Source organism: Myotis yumanensis, unplaced genomic scaffold (assembly GCF_028538775.1).
Source record: "Myotis yumanensis isolate MYYU_CA2020_CCGP unplaced genomic scaffold, mMyoYum1.0.hap1 SCAF_12, whole genome shotgun sequence".
Classification (NCBI taxonomy): domain Eukaryota; kingdom Metazoa; phylum Chordata; class Mammalia; order Chiroptera; family Vespertilionidae; genus Myotis; species Myotis yumanensis.
The window spans coordinates 59,339,833-59,359,916 of record NW_027223763.1 but is presented as its reverse complement, the minus strand read 5'-3'; the positions used below and the strand labels follow the sequence as shown (position 1 = coordinate 59,359,916).

General features: G+C 38.1%; 1 protein-coding gene across 1 annotated transcript in view; it reads right to left on the bottom strand.

Annotated features, from left to right (window-relative positions):
• The window catches only part of ADAMTSL1 (ADAMTS like 1), an 876,403-nt gene that overhangs the window by 178,208 nt on the left and 678,111 nt on the right, over positions 1-20,084 (bottom strand). The window contains exon 17 of the mRNA XM_070429962.1: positions 4,603-4,904. Within this exon, the coding sequence (XP_070286063.1) occupies positions 4,603-4,904 (302 nt within the window). The remainder of the gene's footprint in view (positions 1-4,602; positions 4,905-20,084) is intronic.

The following is a 20,084-nucleotide window of genomic DNA, read 5'->3' as shown; positions in this document are numbered from 1 at the left end:
TTTTTAATAAACTTTGAAATTTAATTTAAACATATCATGGCTAGTTCAGAGTACAGAATTTGGGAATTGTATGGGACATTCAAGCTACTCCATCGTATTCTGTAATGCTGACTACAGGGTGTTTCTCTTGGTTCCAGCTGGGATGAGCCATTTGAAGCCCATGGAATGATGATATAGCAAAACATTTCACAAGAAATGGTTGATATCATCACTGACCCTTCCCCCTGGAATAGTCTGGCATTATTGAGGGAATGACGGCAAGGCGCCGGATGAGGTTAACAATTCCATACAGAATCCAGAGCTGTGGTTATATTAAGGAACACATTAAGAAATTAAGTTTTCAATTTATTTAAGAGATACTAAATGGTGCTCTAAAATATAATATATTTGGGCTTTGTTGAGCTACGAATATGTTATCATTTGCCTTATTTAAAAGTATTTCAGGTGTAGGTGTGTGTGTGTGTGTGTGGGGAGGGGGGGTATATGAGTAATGTGACCTGTTTTCACTGTGTGAACTCCTTGTTTATAGAATTTAGGTTCTCCTAAGATTTCAAACAATGGATGTAATAAAGGTTAAGTTTCCACAAGGACATCTGTAGTCTCCTTTCTTGGATTGTGGAACACAAATTTACATTAAACCAATAATCATAGCTCAAGATCAAAATCACCTTTGGGATGGTTAAGAGCTGAGATTAAGCAGCATTTTAGAGTTACTCGATTCTAATCTAGCGTAAGATAAAACAATGTACCGCGCCTCTACAACACTAGGAGTTAAAGGTCTATTGCGATAGAGGCCAGTTGCCTCGGCATTTTTAGGTGGGGCTCCGGATGGTGGGGGAAAGGAAGGACAGAGCTCTGTCATAAGAAAGGAGTATCTGGGACCAGCCCTGTCGTCAACACACAATAAATTTTTGTGGCCTGACGAATGGAATGAAATGCCTAAAGGGCAGGGCATTCTAAGCATAGTGTGCAATTACGGCTAAGGGGAGGAGGGGATGGGATGCCTGGAGGGAGGAACATGGAGTGAGGGAGCTGCCTTGGACCTGGGAGTGTGGGAAGTTGGAGGAGGGAGGAACTGTGAGGACTTCACCTTCAAGTTCACAGTATCCTTGGCCCAGGGGAGTCAGGCCAGGAAGTGAGAAGTTAGCTCATCCAGTTTGTGCTCTTTCCAAACAGGCTAATATATGCACTGAGAAGGACATTCTAAACCAATGCAGAACATATGTATAACTACAGTAGTTTATGATTTTGAGTTTTCCTTTCTTGACAGAAGCAAAAGGAGAGAGGACTCATAAGGAAAAGGGAACAGCAGGTATAAGACGTCTTCATTCTTGCTGAAGTAAATTTCGAGTTTTCCCTCAGGTACGGTTCAATGTTGATTTTTACCATCTAGGAGTTTAATGTCAGAAAGTTGTTCAGGTTCAAATCCTTGACCACACCTAATACCGTTCATAGGGAAATTAAAATAGAACGAGGAATTGATAGTGGAACACAGGACACAGCCACCAACAGGTTAGGCCAGGGGTGGGCAAACTTTTTGACTCGAGGGCCACCATGGGTTCTTAAACTGGACCGGAGTGTTTGTGTGAACTAATATAAATTCAAAGTAAACATCATTACATAAAAGGGTACGGTCTTTTTTTTTTTTAGTTTTATTCATTTCAAACGGGCCGGATTCGGCCCTCGGGCCGTAGTTTGCCCATGGCTGGGTTAGGCTCATTTTTAATCTTCCAGAAAATGGAATTTTCACTGTTTCTCTCTCTCAGAATAGCTTAATTATTACATGATATTTGATGACAGCTTGGGGAAACGTAGTCACCCACTGCAGCCTAAATTACTAACTAGTTCCTTCTGGTCGCTACCTCTGCTAGGCGAAAGGTTACTTTTGTGTCTATCCAATTTCCTCTCTTGAGATTACAAAAACAATAAAATTAGCCCGACTGGCCTTACAGCCCACAATTGATTAAAAAAAAAAAATCTACCTGTCCATCTTGTACGTTTTTGGTTGCCTTCAGCAAGAATGATTAAAAATATGTGTAACCTCGTGGGTTATATTTTGGTGAAAGATCAAAGTTGATAATACAATAAAATGTTACTGCCAAACACTGACTTCAAAATGTACCTGTCCCACATAACAAAATAATTTTTTAGTGCTATGGGCATCATATGGGCCCAGATAGCCCAAGCCTATTTTCACCAGTTTGGAGTTTTCAACTCCGACATTTTAGGTGTAAATATAGGACGTTGGCACAGGGACATGACTGTAGGTAAGTTGGCACAGTTGTTGACAGTTAAGGACTAAGGCATTTCATTAACTTTGCTGCCTTGGACAGAAAGGATGTACAATCTATGTCATACAAAGACGCTCAGTTCCTACAGGCAGAGATCAACGGCACATCCAACATCCAAGTCTTATTTCTAAATCAGTATCTCCTGAAAACATTTTACATGAAAAACATTCCATATACTCTCTCCACTTTGAATTTTATGCCCTTGGTTGATCCGCAAAATAGTTAGACTCTTAAACATAAAGGTATCCGCTTATTTATATATTCCATTACTGCATCTATTTTTTCCATCTGCTCATCAAGTTCCAGGCATGACTTGTAACTGAGAACCACAACTGAGAGACCAGAAGTAATGTTTTTCAAAGCACGTTTGTTTTAGACTAGAGATAATGATCGTTCAATTCAGGTGATCACGGAAATTGGGGATAAATACACACCATCTGAACTCTTGAGTCATTCCTTATGTTGGAAAGAAGCCATGGTAGCCACTGGCAGGTGGCCTTTCCACATGACCTCGTAGCTCCTGCCCAGGCTCAGAGATCACCAGCTTATTTAACACTTCTCCCTCGTTAAGGACGGAAAGATGTCCTCTGTGTGAGGGAAGAACACCCTAAGAACATAGATTAGCTGAGTTCCAAGAAACTCTTCCAGAATCAGATGGAAAAATTTAGGTTTTAAGAGAACAGGGCTCTCCATTAAACTGCTTAAGAATTTCACGGTTTCAAACTGGAAGGCTTAGAAACAAACAAGAATCTCAAGGTCAAAACTATTAAACACTTATTAAAAAATTGTGTTGGAGAAAATTGATTCTTTGCTAGTACTTGTTCCACTATTCATTCCTTTTCAACTCCATGGGAACAATTTGGGCACATTTCTCCTTACATTCTCAATAATGACAAAAGATGCCTTGTTTTTTCAACTTTCACCTGAGGAGTGAGAATACTTTTTCCATTGATTTTTAGAGAGTGGAAGGAAGAGGGGAAGGTGGAGAGGGAGAGGAAAAGGAAAGGCAGGGGAGAAATGAGAGAGAGAGAGAGAGAGAGAGAGAGAGAGAGAGAGAGAGAGAGAAGAATGAACCTGCAACCCAGATACATGCTCTTGACCAGGAATTGAACCCTCAAAACTCCTGTCCTTGGGCCGACACTCTAACCACTGAGCAATGCAGGCCAGAACAAAACATGCCTTTTAAAAAGAGTTTTCAAAATGTCATGGTTTCTAATGCAGTTTGGGGGAATAATATATATATATATTTACAGCACTTAAGAAACTTTGCTGGGAATGCAGAACACTGATAGCCAGAGCGGGGGATTTGGCAGGAGGTCAGCAGAGTTTCCTCACCCATCAAAATCTCAATGGGAGGCAATGGCAGTAGGAATGTAATGTATTTTCTAAAATGGTAATTACATTCTATAATGTAATCTCAACGAATTAGCTGTTGATTTAAATGCCTTCCTCTCCCACCACAATCCCATTCAGATTTCACCCGAAATAAAGAATCACTGAGTCTATTTGATCACCATGAAATACACCTAGGAACCAGGTCAGAATACATGGACCATTTAACACTAGTTCAATCATATTCATAATGAGAAAGCTTTAGGAATTCTAGGTGCTTAAAGAAGTGTGGTGTGATGCACTCTAGACAGAGAAATAAATAAGTGGCAAGCCTAGTCCCAGCTGTCATGCACTAGCGGTGTGATCTTGCACAAGTCACTCAGCTTCTTTATATCTTTGTTTTCTCATCTGAAAATGGCGGTGGGGTCAGACTTCAATCTTTCAACTCCCCTCCAGTTACAGGTGACCGCGGTGTGAATTGCCCTTTACACACCCTTTCTCTTTGGAAACAGATAGTACTTTGGGAAATCAGCTGAGTAAATCAGAGGCACTAGAAGTTATTCTTGGCAATAGTAGGCTGTTCTGTCGTCTTGGGTTCTGGTTCATCCCGTGTGCACTGAGGCCAGGGCCTAGATGAGTAAAACTGAAAGTTGGGGGCATTGCTGGGTCCGTGTCAACTGCGTTTCTCAGTCAGATCCATCAGGATATTGTGCAAAACACCAGAATGACAACGGAAAGTAAAAGGATAAGCTGTGTTGGCCACTCCCAGCTGACAATCTCAGAGCTCCTCAAGCCCAGGAGAGACACATCTGGGTTTCATTCAGTTTGCTTTATGTTTAGAAAGGCTCCCCCCGCTCCTCCCCCTGCTTATCATTCCTGGACCAGAGGCAGTCACATGACACAGTTGCACACAGGGAGAAAGGGTACAGAAAGAGGACAAGAAGATGGTGGGGATCTGAGCCAGAATCTCCCTTCTTACCTCCTCCGCAGGACTCAGAACACTTGGTGAAGCCCTTATACTCCCAGTCATACAGCTCATCAAAGTCCTGCAGGCCACCGAGGAGGCCATCCGTCTCTCCCGGGTTGGACTCAGGAAGCTCCCCGTTGCATGGTCCCGCATAACAGGCTCGCTGGGATGCCGGCTTGGGGCCTTCACATTCGTCCACAGGCAGGTCGGCCACCGACTGGGAGAAAGACAGGAGCACCTGGCACTTGACTATTCGCACCTGGGTCCCCACACCACAGGTAACTGTGCAGGCCGACCAGGCCTCTGGGACGAACCTGCAGTTGGCAAGCAAACAAGAGGACAGGGTGAGAAGCCCCAGGCAGGAGAGCCTGGGCACCGGGAGGGGATGCATCCCACCTGCTGCCATGGCCCAGTGTCCTCTCAGGATGTGCTCAGGGCCCTGCCACCCTGTCCTCTGATGGGCGCTTCTGTTTAGTTCATCAGCTCACTTGCCACTGTTTCTGGATTGGTCTCTTCCAGTGTCATATGAACTCCCAGCTGTAAGACATTCCAGCCACAGACCACCTGCTTTCTGCCTGCCTTGCCCCCACAGGGGTCGCGATTCCGAACAGGGAATTGATGGTTTCTTCTCTCTCGCTCTAAATCCCAGCACTTGTGCCTGCTGCAGGATGCTGGCTATTCTTACAGCAGGCTAATTCTGATACTAAAAACTCTAACAAAAGAAGCCCTTGGAGATATTTAAGGAAGTATTTCTCTTAGTCTGGATCTCATATTCTGTAATTTTCTTTGCTTTTCTGCACAATGTGCTTCCCAAGATTTATTTATATGCAGAAAAAGTTTTTTGTTTTCTTTTCGTATTTTGTAAGTTTCCAAGAATGGAGCAGTCTTGTTCCTCACACATTCTTTGAATTAGTCTGGACTACAGTTCTTTTTATATCACAGAGAAAAATCTGTGCTACAAATTTAAGTCCACAGGCATGTGACAGTAAAGAGAGGCTGTGCTTTCATACAAGTGTGTCCTGTACCCCCCAACCCCTGAGAGAGAAGCCACAATAGTCAGGATTCGATTTATCTCTGAGTTTCTCTAGAATGTAGAACAATATCCACATTTTTTTTAAAGTATTTTTTTTTCCCCTCCCACTAATCAACAATGGCCATGACTGCAATGACCTTGAGAGGGGCCTAGGGAAAAAAGCCCAGAGGGAACTCCTAACATTTCCAAAAAGTTAGTAAAATAGTCTGGAGAAAGAACTTTGGAATAAACATTTTTTTTATTTTTCCACAATCCTACTGCTTTCTCACAGGGAGCTGTGCTGAGGAGGCATGCAAACCTGGCTCCTTAACCTTGACTTTGGCAGAAAAGGAAAGAACTGATAAGAAGGTTCTAGCATTCAATCCTAGCGAGCGCAAATGGTTCATATCTAGTTTAGGGAAATTGAAATTCTCACAGAAAACCAATCCAAGTTTTCAAACTGGAAACACCGCAACCAGGATGCGTTCTAGGCCTGTGCCTGGGCTGTGCACAGAGCAGAGGGACCTGGCGTGGTGTCTCAGGCATGGAAGGAGTCCCTTTGGGAAGGGTCTGACATTTGTTATCCTTAAGGAGCCACCCCCCTAGGAGAGATTGAAAGTCACATGCAGCCTTGTCAGGAAGGTGGATGAGGGAGGGAGGGCCACCCAGAATTATTCCCAAGAAATTCTCCTCACAATGTGACCTCCCTCCCTCTCTTGTTTTTGAATTCTTGACTTCATCTTCTGGCACCTAGAGAAGTTGGGGCAAAACAGTGTCCTAAAAGATTAAAAACTCTCGTGGTCTTTAAATAATGCTACCTATGGGGACTCTTCAGAAAAATAAAATCAAAATCTGCCCTCAAAAATAATCTTAACACTCTTCTTTCACACTCCCATATACCTGCCTGGCTCCTGGAACAAGCATCATGACAAATACACAGACACTGAATATTACACTCCAGGTGTAGACATAAAGGAAAATGCAAAATACTAAACAATTTCAGATATAGGAAAAATCTGAAAGCAAATGATAAGTCTGCCAACTGGAGCATAATGTGATGAATAATGCTTGTTTAATAATGTGGTGCTGAATTTTGTTTTCAAATGCAAAAAGATGACAAGCTCACAAGAAGAACGGTACCCTATTAGCTTTCCCTATGCAATGAGGATTACTATGCTGTCACCTATCACAGGTCTCGTCAGTGACCATTGTGAAAAGACAAGATCAGCTAGCTTTTTCTGTAAAGGGCCAGATAGAGAATATTTTAGATTTTGTGGCCATGTTTGTAGTCTTTACTGTGGCAACAACTCAACACTGCCAACATAGTATGAAAGCAGCCCTAGACAACATGCAAACAGATTGGTTCAGCTGTGTTCCAATAAAACTTTATTTACAAAAACTGGGGGTCAGGTGGAAAGGGTAGTGGAAGGGTCTGAATTTGGCCTGTGGGCTGTAGTTTACTAACTCCTGCTACAGAACATTTAGTGAAGATGCCAAACACACTGAGACTGGTAAATAATCTCCAACCTTATTTTAGGTCTTACTTTCTATCCCTCACTCCCCCACATATATATATATATAAAGCTTGTAAGAATGACAAGTAGCTAAATTGATTCATGTTTTATCTTCCAAAGTGAATCCCTGATGAATTCTGGGAATATAAACGATGAGCAAACTAAACACTCAGCTCTCCTTGCCTATAATGTGGATCACTTTGCATTTGGTCTCTTTCCAGGACCAAGAAGATACAGGAAAAGCCCAGAGTAGAAAAGGGCATGCTACTGATGCCCCATGAACTCAATGCAAAGGTTGAAACATTTATTTTAAAGCAGCAACGAAATGAAAAATGAAAATAAGTATGCAATGTGCGTGTGTGTATTTTTGACTATCTGAACAGTTAGGGTTAATAGCAAAACCAATAAACATCTATTTTATATCTCCCAAGTGAGAGTCTTATCAGATATCAAATAGCCTTACTGGCTTATCTCCCAACCCACTATCCTAAGGTCTTCATCAAGTTCACACCAATTAAAAACAATTTGGCTTTTAAGTGGTGCTGTCTTCTAGCAGTCATCTTAATTTCTCTAATGCATACACTGTATGATATAATATATCCTCTCTCGTTGAAGGCAGAAGATTATATTTCAAAAGAAAAATACATAATAGTGCAAATGGCCAAATGAATAATAACTTTCTCATATGAAACTTTCCCCCACACCCCGAGGTCTCTCAACTCTGCATTTACTATCTTGAGTTTTCTGGCCACAAGTGGGAGGAAGCAAGGTCAGTGAGAGGGCAGGCAAGTGAGCGAAGAGGTTTAAATGTGTGTGTGGCTGACTCAATTAGAATAGTACTTGTTGAGTTAGAACCTTGAAAGTGGGATCTTTAAAACGGAGTCAATAGGCATTTAAAAAGTCATTTCGATGTACAAATGTACAATGAAAAAGTCCTTATTATTGAAGTTTAATTTGGGCAATTAAAAAATTCTTTTTGTTAGCAGCAGTACTGTGGGATGAATAAAAAAAAATGGCTGGGTGAGGTTCTTAAAAGACAGGCTTAAAGTTCAGGAAGGACTGATATGATTTCACATTTAATATTGCCATCTCCAGAAAATTAAAAGAAATTCCAGCAAATAAATGATTTCTGCTTCTGTCTAGTCGTCCATTGATTTCCAAGCTTAATTGTTCATTTTATTAACAAAAACCTTAGTCTTTTATTAGTTATTACCATAGTCCTTTTCATGGAATAAAAAAACAGTGATAATGAAATTCACTTGTAAAATCCCAAAGTGGTTTAGTTTATTAGTAGCTATTATGGAGTCAGAGTATAGACTAAAATAATAAAAACAATTGCTTTATTAATTTAGTTAAACAGAACCAACTCACTCTTAGTTAATTAGTCTCATGTCACTGCAAATCTTAGCCAGAGGTAGGCTCTGATTTTAATACACTATTATATAGTCTGTGGTTAAGATATTTAACTTCTTTTCTCCTCTTACTTTCCTCTTGCTTCTCTCCTCCTTTCTCACATATATATTTATTTAAAAAATCATTGGGATTATTCAAAATAAGCGTAGCTTTAAGGTATATCATTTTGATGCTGTGACCAGCCTCGCCTTGTGCTCTGGTTTCAAAATGCAAATTGAAGCTTGCAGGAAATCACATTAGGAATATTTAATTTTGGTTTACTTTTCAATCTTATTACATTTGGGTTATAAGTCGACAGGGGTTGTGGATTTTGTTGCCCTCTCTCTGTTGGCAAATGTTTGCATATGAGAGTGGCGGCGACATATCAGAGAGAGGAGAGAGGAGGGAATAAACTGAATAGTGTAGTTAAAAATTATAAGATGCCCTAACAGGTTTGTCTCAGTGGATAGAGCATCAGCCTGGGGACTCAAGGGTCCCAGGTTCAATTCCGGTCAAGGGTAGGTACCTTGGTTGCGGGCACATCCTCAGTAGGGGGTGTGCAGGAGGCAGCTGATCTATGTTTCTCTCTCATCGATGTTTCTAACTCTCTATCCCTCTCCCTTCCTCTCTCTAAAAAATCAATAAAATATATTTTAAAAAATTATAAGACTACTATTTGAAACAATAAACAAGTTAATTAAAGTTGCAGGATACAAGATCAATATACAAAATCTGTTGTGTTCTTATATACTAACAAAGAAATATAATAAGAAAAAGCAATGAAGAAAACAATCCTATTTACAATACAACAAAAAGGATAAAATGCTTAGGAATAAACTTAACAACTGAAGTGAAGGACCTGTACACTGAAAACTATAAGAAATTGAAGAGAATACAAAGAAATGAAAAGATATTCTGTGCTTATGGATTAAAAGAATTAACATTGTTAAAATGTCCATATTACCTAAAGCAATCTACAGATTCAATATAATCCCTGTCAAAATCTAATGGCCTTTGTCACAGAAATAGAAGAAAAGATCCTCAAATTTGAATGGAACCACAAAAGACCCCAGATAGCCAAAGCAATCCGGGAAAAGAGGACAATGCCGAAGTGTCACACTCCCTAATTTCAAACTACACTACAAGGTGACAATAATCAAAGACATGTGGTATTGGCAGTAAAACAGACACATAGACCAATGGAACCAGAACCGAGAGCCTAGAAATAAACCTACACGTATGAGGGCAACTAATTTTCGACAAAGGAGCCAAAAACATATATAATGGAGAAAGGAAAGTTCCTTCAATAAATGCTGTTGGGAACATTGCAAAGCCACATGCGAAAGAATGAAATTAGACTGCTATCTGACACCATACACAAAATTACTCAAAATGGATTAAAGACTTGAATATAAGACCTGAAACAATAAAATACATAGGCAGTAAACTTATGGACCTTTGTTTCTGACAGGTTTTTGTGAACTTGATCTCAAAGGCAACGGAAGTAAAATAAAGAATGAATAGGACTACATTAAACAAAAACGTTTCTGTACAGCAAAAGAAACCAATAACAAAACAGCAATCAACTGAATGGGAGAAGATATTTACAAATGATACCTCTGATAGGGCTAATATAAAAAATATATATAACCAACTCATACAGCTCAGCGACAAAAAACATATAACCTGATTAAGAAATGGGCAGAGGATTTGGGTGGACACTTTTCCAAGGAAGACAGAAGATGGCCAACAAATATATAAAAAGATGCTTAACATCACTTGTTATAAGGAAAATGCAAATCAAAACGACAATGAGATAGCACCTTGCACTTGACAGAATGGCTATTATCAATTAGACAAGAAATAAGTGCTGGATAGGATGTGGAGAAAAGGGAACCCATGCACATGGCTGGTGGGAATGTTAATAGGTATAGTCACTATGTAAAACAATATGGATATTCCATACAAAAAATAAAAAATATAGGTACCATATGACCCATCGATAATCCCTCTTCTGGGTATCTACCTGAATAATTTGAAAATATTAATATATATATATATATATATATATATATATATATATCCCTATGTTCATTGCAACATTATTCACAATAGCCAAAATATGTAAACAATCTAATTGTCCTTTGACTAGATAAAGATGTGATATGTATATGATGCAATATTACTCAGCCATAAAAAAGAAACTACTGCTATTTGCCACAACATGGATGGATATTGACAGTATCATACCAAATAAAATAAGTCAGACAGAAAAGGACAAGAATTGTATAATTTCACTCATGTGAGATATAAAGCCAAAATCAACAAATGAACAAGCAAAAAAAACTCATGACACAGACAACAGTTGATGGTTACTAGAGGGGAAGGGGAATGTGTGTGGGCAGGACAAAGAGCATAAAGGGAGTCAAATATACAGTCATAGAAGGAGACTAGATTGCGGGTGGTGAGCACACAATGGAGTATACAGGTTGATATACAGTGGGGCCTTGACTTACAGTGTCCCGACTGACGAGTTTTTTGAGATACCAGCTGTCTCTCGGCTGATTTTTTGCATTGAGTTGATAGAGTAATTTGAGTTAATGAGCTCCTTAACGAGCTCCTTAATGAGCTCGGTCTCAGAACGAATTAAACTCGTAAGTCAAGGCCCCACTGTATTGTGTGATAATGCTTTACAACTGAAACTTATATGTTATTAACCAATGTTACCTCAATAGATTTAATAAAAAAATAAAGAAAAAAAATCACTTTAAAATGGAACAAAAAGATTACTGGATATCTTTTTAAGTGGATCGTTCCTAGTTTTGTTTTTTTTTTTTCAATCTTTCATTGACTGTGAGTTATTTTATTACTCTACAAATTGAAGAAGACTGATTTTCCCATAGGAATGCAGATTAATTATGTCTAGTGAAATGCAATTGATTGTTGCTCTGTAGATAGGCCCATTTTGTGTCCATTTGTAAATTTATTTCTGTAGTCTTATTTGCCTATATGCATATGGTTCTTTTAAATTTCCTTTGAATTGGTTGTAACATTAATGAGGTAAAGAAAATCTTCAACAGATGTTTATTTTATATTTGCATGAGAATGCTGTTTTTTTTTCTCTTTATAAAGATTTATCATTTATCTAGTGGCCACTGAGGTATCTAGAAGGTAGCATATTGGAAAAATAAAATATTACATAAGTAATTGCACCTCACATTAACCAGGAAGCCTTTTATATAAATATGTTATTCAGGGGCAAAAATCACCATACTGTATTGGTAATGATGTTATTCCATATTGCTTTATCTTATTTTTAATTCAATCTTCCTTTCTTTATTCTTTTTCTTTAGTTTTGAAAAGTTTGTTTTCTTCTGATTCTGGGAAATCCTTGAGATATTAATGAGTAAAATCTTTAGGAAAAGGTGTACTTAAAATTAAGTTGGACATTTGGCCTCTGGAATGAAGAGCATTTGGATGTAGGAGAAAGAAATCTGCTGTTGTGTGGGAAAGAAACTTAGAAAAGGGAAGGGGAAACATCTCCCATCTGTCTCAATTTTACAGGTCAAAAGACCTGAATAACTAAAACATTTTAGTTATTTAGTGTCTCTCATTGAAATTAAAAGGGAAGATTTAAAAATCTCTCTAAAATAAGAAAACAAACAAAAACCTTTGGAATGCTACAAATGGAAGGCAACTCTTTAATTGAATCCCTTAAGGAATTTTAGAACTGTAAAACCCATCATACCAAGCCGACCTTAAAATGATTAAAAATATGACAAAAGCATTAAAGTTTTCAGAGAATATTGATCCAAAATATGCCTCTACAACATCTAAATCATTCCAAATAAATGAGGATCTCACTTATTATGAAAGTTCTTTAGTCAAAGATACCTGATTTGAATGCAGAATTATGAAAATATTTCTCAACTGTTGTTGTTAGCTTACAACTCTCCGGAGCTGCAAACAATTCATGCTAGTTAGATAACTCATTGAAGTCTCCAAGAAAAAAATCTTCAAAGGTGTCCAGGACACTGTTGCACCAAACATCTGATAATACCACTTTTTTTCATAGGTTCCTCAAATTCTTAAGTATCATGCTGGTTTGTGCGAGTCTTCAGCACTGTTGAGTGCCCTTGGTTATTAATCTAACCAAGAACAGAATGATCCTAGAAATTAGAATAGCAAAGCAAATGACAATTTTGATGCAGCCACCAACATAACCCTTTGATGAAAAAATTTAGTGACTGCCCTGTATAATGCCACTAACCAGTAACAAATGAATGAATGAACGAATGAATGAATGAATGAATAAATAAATAAGAAGGAAGGACACAATTCCAAAACCCACTGGGGCAGCATTGGAAGAGCTATATTTAAGTGGCATTTTCAAGTAGCAGACTTCACTTTCTCATGATAAAGATGCCCTTTTGTGTCCTTTGAGGGGCAGCTCGCCTCTGCAAGAATGTCTCAGTGGCTTTTGTGCAGAATGCGCAGTGCTAGAAGTAAGCGAGGAAAAGCAGATTGCCTTAGAGACCACATTTTCCTTTCAAAGAGATATTACACCAGCAGGAAATGCTGCGGGGGATCAGAGTTCTCTCAAAGTGCTAATGAGTCAGACTACTGGCTCTTTTAAGGGCCAGGACCTCAGATTTGAGTCTCTGTTAAACTCATCTTTCAGTTCTGACCCAGCTTTCTCTGATATGGCTCCAGATAAGATATTAGAAGGAAACTTACTAAAGGAGGGACCCTGTTGGCCATCAGAAGGTTGTTATTTATTTTTTTTTTTTACCAATAAGAGAAAAGGTGACAGAACAATAGCTAATAATCAGTTTCTAAGAGTAGTGGCCTCACATTGTCTGCTATCCCCAACAAAACCAGTCCTCCCCTACTGTGTCCCCAGTGGTACCCACCACCACTGACCTGACCTTTCTTCTTGAATTATTTCCCTCTCTTGATTTACATGACACCAAACTCTCTTGGTCTTCTTTTCTGGTCATTTCCTTATCAGTTTCCCTTTCTAGATCCTTCTCCCCTCCTCAAACTGTAAATATTTCAGTGCCCAGGGCACAATTTGGTACTGTCTTTTGATGTATTCATCAATGATTCTTGGCTTCAAATACCACCAATGTGAGTGTAACATTTTTTAAAAAAATCATCACTTGAGGATATGTTTATTGATCTGAGAGAGAGAAACATCAGTCAGATGCCTGCCACATGTGACTTGATGGAGTATTAAATCCCCAATCTTGTGGTGTAGGTAGGGGATGATGCTCCAACCAACACAGCCACCCAGCCACGGGAGGGTAACTTTCTAAGTATAGTCAGCCTTTAGTTTCCACTGATTCTGCGTCCATGGATTCAACCAAGGGTGGATAGAAAATATTTGGAAAAAAAAGTTCAGTTTTACTGACATGTACTATGTAGTTAGGCCTACAATGGTTATGTCTGTACTAAACATGTGCAGACTTTTTCTTATCATTGTTCCCTAAATAATACGACTATAGTATAACAACTATTTACTTAGTATTTATATTGTATTAGTATTATAAGTAACCTAGAGATTATTTACAGGATACAGAAGGATATCTGTAGCTTATATGCAAATACTATGCCATTTTATATAAGGAACTTGAGTAGCCACAGATTTTGGTATCTGTCGGGGGCCCTAGAACCAATCCTCCATGGATACCAAGGGACAACTGTATTTAATCTCTAGTCTGGACCTTTTGTCTGATTTTTTTTTTTTTGCTAAGATTGGGCTAGGAAGCTATTTTACTCTTTGAAGAGAGTAAACAGTAATTTAATAATTCTCTATTTATCAAAAACTTACATAGGGCTTCTTATGTGCCAGGCACTATTTTAAGTGCTTTATAAATAAAAGTTAAATCTTAACAACCTGATAAGAACTATTTTTATTTCCATTTCATCTATAGATGAGGAAAGTGAAGTATAAGTCAGTCATGCAGCTAGTAAGGTTTCATGCCCTTAACCACTACACATGGTTCTCTCTCTTGCCTGACATTCTTAATTTGATATTTCAAAGGTATCTTCAACTTAAAATATCCAAAACTGAACTCCTGATTTCCCTCCTCAGTATTGTATTCCCATCACAGCACACGATTCTACTGGCCATCCAATTGCTTAAATAAAAAAATAGAAGTTATTCTTGACCCCTCATTTTCCCTGTCTACTCACTTCTAAATGATTCCTAAACTCTATCAATTCTCTCTCAAAAACGTATCAGATATTTATTTACTTTGCTCCATCTTCACTACTACCACATCGATTAAAAAAAAAAAAAGGCAATGATAACAGCTAATGTTTACTGATGTGTTTTAAGCACTTTCTATATATTATACCATTGTTAGGAGTGCGTACTGTCAGAAACATTCTGAAATGGGCAAAAGAGATGATTGGTGTCCTTTACACTGGAGGGCTGGCATTGCCTGGCAGACTCTCAGGCTTGTCTAAACCCATGGAAGTGTAAGTCTTTGCCTTTGGCTGGTCTGTTTTGCAGCTAGAGAGAGAAAGAAGTTAGTTTCCTTGTAGAGCAGAGGTTCTCAACCTGTGGGTCGCAACCCCTTTAGGAGTCGAACGACCCTTTCACAGGGGTCGCCTAAGACCATCGGAAAACACATATATTTGTTTGGTTGATTATTGTTTTTGTGATTAATCATCATGCTTTAATTATGTTCAATTTGTAACAATGAAAATAACAATGAAAATACCTGCATATCAGATATTTACATTATGATTCATAACAGTAGCAAAATTACAGTTATGAAGTAGCAATGAAAATAATTTTATGGTTGGGGGGTCACCACAACATGAGGAACTGTATTAAAGGGTCACGGCATTAGGAAGGTTGAGAACCACTAGTGTACAGGATGACACTCCAACCAACTGAGCCACCCAGTCAGAGCAATAAATGCTTTTGTTCAAATGGATAAATAGGAGGGGAAGAGTTGATGATATGAGTGGCTGGTATTGGGCTTCTTCTTGGGCTTGAAGACTGGAAGCATGCTAACTAAGGAGGCAATAGCCTGGAAACTCCAATACATTAAACCATGCCTCTCAGTTCCAGGTATTGGCATGAAGAAAACAAAAACTTTTTCCTGTTGTAGGAGTTTCTTTTGGTGCCAGAATAAGCAGCTGCAGTGGGCTCCATTCTTTTTATATTTCTTATAGCTGACGCAGGCAGGATGTGCCAGCCTCACTTCATGGTGATGGGGTGTTGGGTTATCGTGTAGCTTGGGGCAAGTTTAAATTCTGTGTCTATCACACTTAAATTTAATATTCTTAAAAAAGATATTTTATAAAAGAAAATGGTTTTTGGACAACTTTGAGCCAGAGGCTGTCTCCTGTAATTTATACGTGACTATCCTTATGTGGCCAGCAGCGACCGGGCAGTGAAAGCTAGGGAGCGTTTGGAGTTGTTTCTAGGTTAGAGACGCCTGAGGAGAGCTATTTTTCTGTCTACTCCTTAAAACTCCATGTGCACAGAGTTTTGGGAGAAAGTGAAGATAGAACACTAATACTATGTAGCAGATGGAAATGGAGCCAAATGACTCTCTTCACAAATGAAGAATGAGAAGCTGACACTTGCTCCAGTCCATCTTTCTCTCCCATTGCTTTCCTGACTTATGTGAACAAAACATGATTTAGAAGTTTGATTTTTCTTGAGGCTAGTATGATTATTTAAAAAGCCATAGCCCATGGACTAAAATGCCATTATAGCTTACAATACTATTAGTACATTTGTAGCCTTCAGCTTAATACCAGAAAGTAATCTTTTTTAAATTAAAAATGTTTTCAATTATGGTTTACATTCACTAATATTTGTATTAGCTTCAGATGTATAGCATAGTAGTTAAACAATCATATACTTTACCAAGTGTTCCCCTGATATTTCCAGTACCCAGCTCGTACCATATATAGTTATTATATAGTAGAGGCCCAGTGCATGAATTTGTGCACTTGTAGGTTCCCTCCGCCTGGCCAGTGATTGGGCCACTCAGGGCTAGCCGGCCTGGGGGAGGGACCGCGGGAGGTTGGCTATTAGAGTGCACTGACCACCCAGTTGGCCAGGGGGAGGGACCGCGGGAGGTTGGCTGTGGGAGCACACTGACCACCAGGGGGTAGTTCCTGTATTGAGTCTCTGCGCCCTGGTGGTCAGTGCGCATCACAGCGGCCAGTCCACCTGTTGTTTGGTTGACCGGTTGTAATGGTTGATTAGGCTGTTATATATATAGATTAGAGTATTATTGACTATATTTTCTATGCTGTACTTTATATCCCATGACTATATTCCAAATACAATCTGTACTTCTCAATCTCTTCACCTTTTTCACCCAGTCTCCCAGCCTCCATTTCCTCTGGAAACCATCAATCTGTTCTTTGTATCTATGAGTCTGTTTCTGTTTTATATTGTTCTTTAGATTCTACATATAAGTGAAATCATATGGTATTTGTCTTTCTCTGACTCACTTATTTTATTTAGTATTAAACTCTCTAGATCCATCCATGCTATTGCAAATGCTAAAATTCCTTTCTTTTTTTATGGCTGAGTAATATTCCATTGTATATATGTACCACTATTTTTTTTATCCACTTGTTTTGCTTCTACAGCTTGGCTATTGTAAATAATGCTGCAGTGAGCATAGGGGTGCATTTATTCTTTCAAATTAGTATTTTGGGTTTCTTTGGATATATTCCAAGCAGTGAAATCACTGGGTCATAAGGTAGTTCCATTTTTAAATTTTTGTGGAAACTTCACATTGTTTTTCACAGCGCCTGCACCAATCAGCATTCCCACCAACAGCTGCATGAAGGCTCCCTTTAATCCACATCCTTGACAGCACTTGTTTGTTGATTTATTGATTGTAGCCATCTAATATGTGTGAGGTGATATCTCATTATGGTTATAATTTGCATTTCTCTGATGATTAGTGACATTGAGCATCTTTTCAATGTCTATTGACCATCTGTATGTCCTCTTTAGAGAAGTATCTATTCAGAACCTTTGCACATTTTTTAAATTAGATTGCTTATTTTATGTTGTTGAGTTGTATGAGTTCTTTTTTTAAAAAATATATTTTATTGATTTTTTACAGAGAGGAAGGGAGAGAGATAGAGAGTCAGAAACATTGATGAGAGAGAAACACCGATCAGCTGCCTCCTGCACACCCCCTACTGGGGATGTGCCTGCAGCCAAGGTACATGCCCTTGACCAGAATCGAACCTGGGACCCTTCAGTCCACAGGCCGACGCTCTATCCACTGAGCCAAACCGGTTTTGGCTGTATGAGTTCTTTACAAATTTTGGTTATCACCCCTTATGAGATCTATCATTGGTGAATATGTTTTTCCATCCAGTGAGATGTCTTTTCATTTTGTTGGCTTCCTTTGCTATGTAAAAACTTTTTGGTTTGATGTAGTCACATTTGTTCTTTAAAAAAAAATTTTTTTTATTGATTTAAGAGAGGAAGGGAGGAGAGAGAGATAGAAACATCCATGATTTATTGATCTTCTGCCTTCTGTAAGCTCCACACTAGGGATCGAGCCCACAACCCAGGTATGTGTCCTGAATGGGAATCAAACTGTGCTTCCTGGTTCATATGTCGACGCTCAACCACTGAGCCATGCCAGCTGGGTTCATTTGTTCTTTGCTTATTTTGTTTCCCTTGCCTGAGGAGATATATCAGAAAAAATCTTGCTATAAGAAATTTCTGAGATTTTATTGCCCATGTTTTCATCTAGGCTTTTAATGGTATTCAGTCTTACATTTAAGTATTTAATTTATTTTGAGTTTATTCTTGTATATGTTGTAAGAAGGTGGTCTAATTTCTTTTCTTTTCCTTTGCATGTATCTGTTCAATTTTCCCAGCACCATTGGGAATAGATTGTTTTAACCCATTGTATGTTCTTATCTCCAAAGTCAAATATTAATTGACTATATGGGTGTGGGTTTATGTCTGGGCTCTCTATTCTGTTTCATTGACTATATGTCAGTTTTTATGTCAGTACCATGCTATTTTGATTACTATGGCCTTATAGTATAGTTTGATATCAGGCAGCATGATCCCTCCAACTTTGTTCTTCTTTCTCAAGATTGCTATGGCTATCTTAAGGTTTTTCTTTGTGGATTATTTGATCTTGTTCTGTAAAATATACCATTAGTATTTTGATAGGAATTGAGTTGTAGATGTAGATTGCTTTGGCTAGTATGAAATTATAATGATGTTAATTCTTTCTATCCATGAACATGGAATATCCTTCCATTTATTTTTATCTTTTTCAAATTATTTCTTCAGTGTCTTAGAATTTTCTGAGTACAGGTTTTTAACCTCTTTGTTAAATTTATTCCTAAGGTATTTTTTTCATGCAATTGATTGTTTTTTAGTTTTCCTATATATAGTTCATTATTGGCATATAAAAATGCAACCAAATTCTAGATATTTATCTTGTATTCTGCTACTTTATTGAATTCATTGGCCAGTTCTAATAGTTTTTGGTGGAAACTTTAAGGTTCTCTATATGCAGTGTTATGTCATCTGCAAATAATGACTGGTTTACTTCTTCATTTCTTATTTGGATGCCTTTTATTTCTTCTTCTTGTGTGATTGCTGTGGCAGACTTCCAGTACCATGTTTCTGATCTTAAGGGAAATGCTTTTAGTTTGTTCTCATTGAGTATGCTAGTTGTGGATTGTCATATATAGCCTTTATTATGTTGAGATATGTTCCCTCTATTCCCACTTTGCTGAGAGTTTTTATAATAAATAGGTGATAGATTTTGTCAAAAGCATTTACTGCATCTATTGATAGGATCATATGACTTTTATCCTTCAGTATGTTTATGTGGTGTACCATGTTAATTGATTGTGGATACTGCACCAACCTTGCATCCCAGGAATAAATCCCACTTGATCATTGTGTATGATTTTTTTCATGTATTGCTGGATTAGGTTGGCTAAATTTTTGTTGAGGATTTTTGCATCTATGTTCATCAGGGATTCTGGCCTATAATTTTCTTTCTTTGTCGTGTCTTTATCTGGTTTTGTAATTGAATAATGCTGGCCTCATAAAATAAGGTTGAGAGTGTTCTCTCCTGTTGAATTTTTTGGAATAGCTTGAGAAGGATAAGTGTTAGTTCTTCTTTGAATATTTGATAAAATTCACCCATAAGGCTATCCTGTCCAGGATGTTTGTTGGGAGTCTTTTGATTACTGCTTCAATTTCATTAGCAGTAATTGGTCTTTTTCAGATTTTCTGTTTCTTCTTGATTCAGTTTTAAGAGATTGTGTGTTTCTAGGAATTTAACTTATTTCTTCCAGATTGTCCAATTTGCTGGCACATAGTTATTCATAATATTTTGTTATAATCCTTGGTATTTCTGTAGTGTCAGTTGTTACTTATCCTCTTTCATTTTTTATTTTATTTATTTTGGTCCTCTCTCTATTTTTATTTTTGATGGTTTGGTTAAAGGTTTGTCAATCTTGTTTATTTTTTCTGAGAACCAGTTCTTGGTTTCATTTATCTTCTTATTTTTTTTAAGACTTTATCTTATTTATTT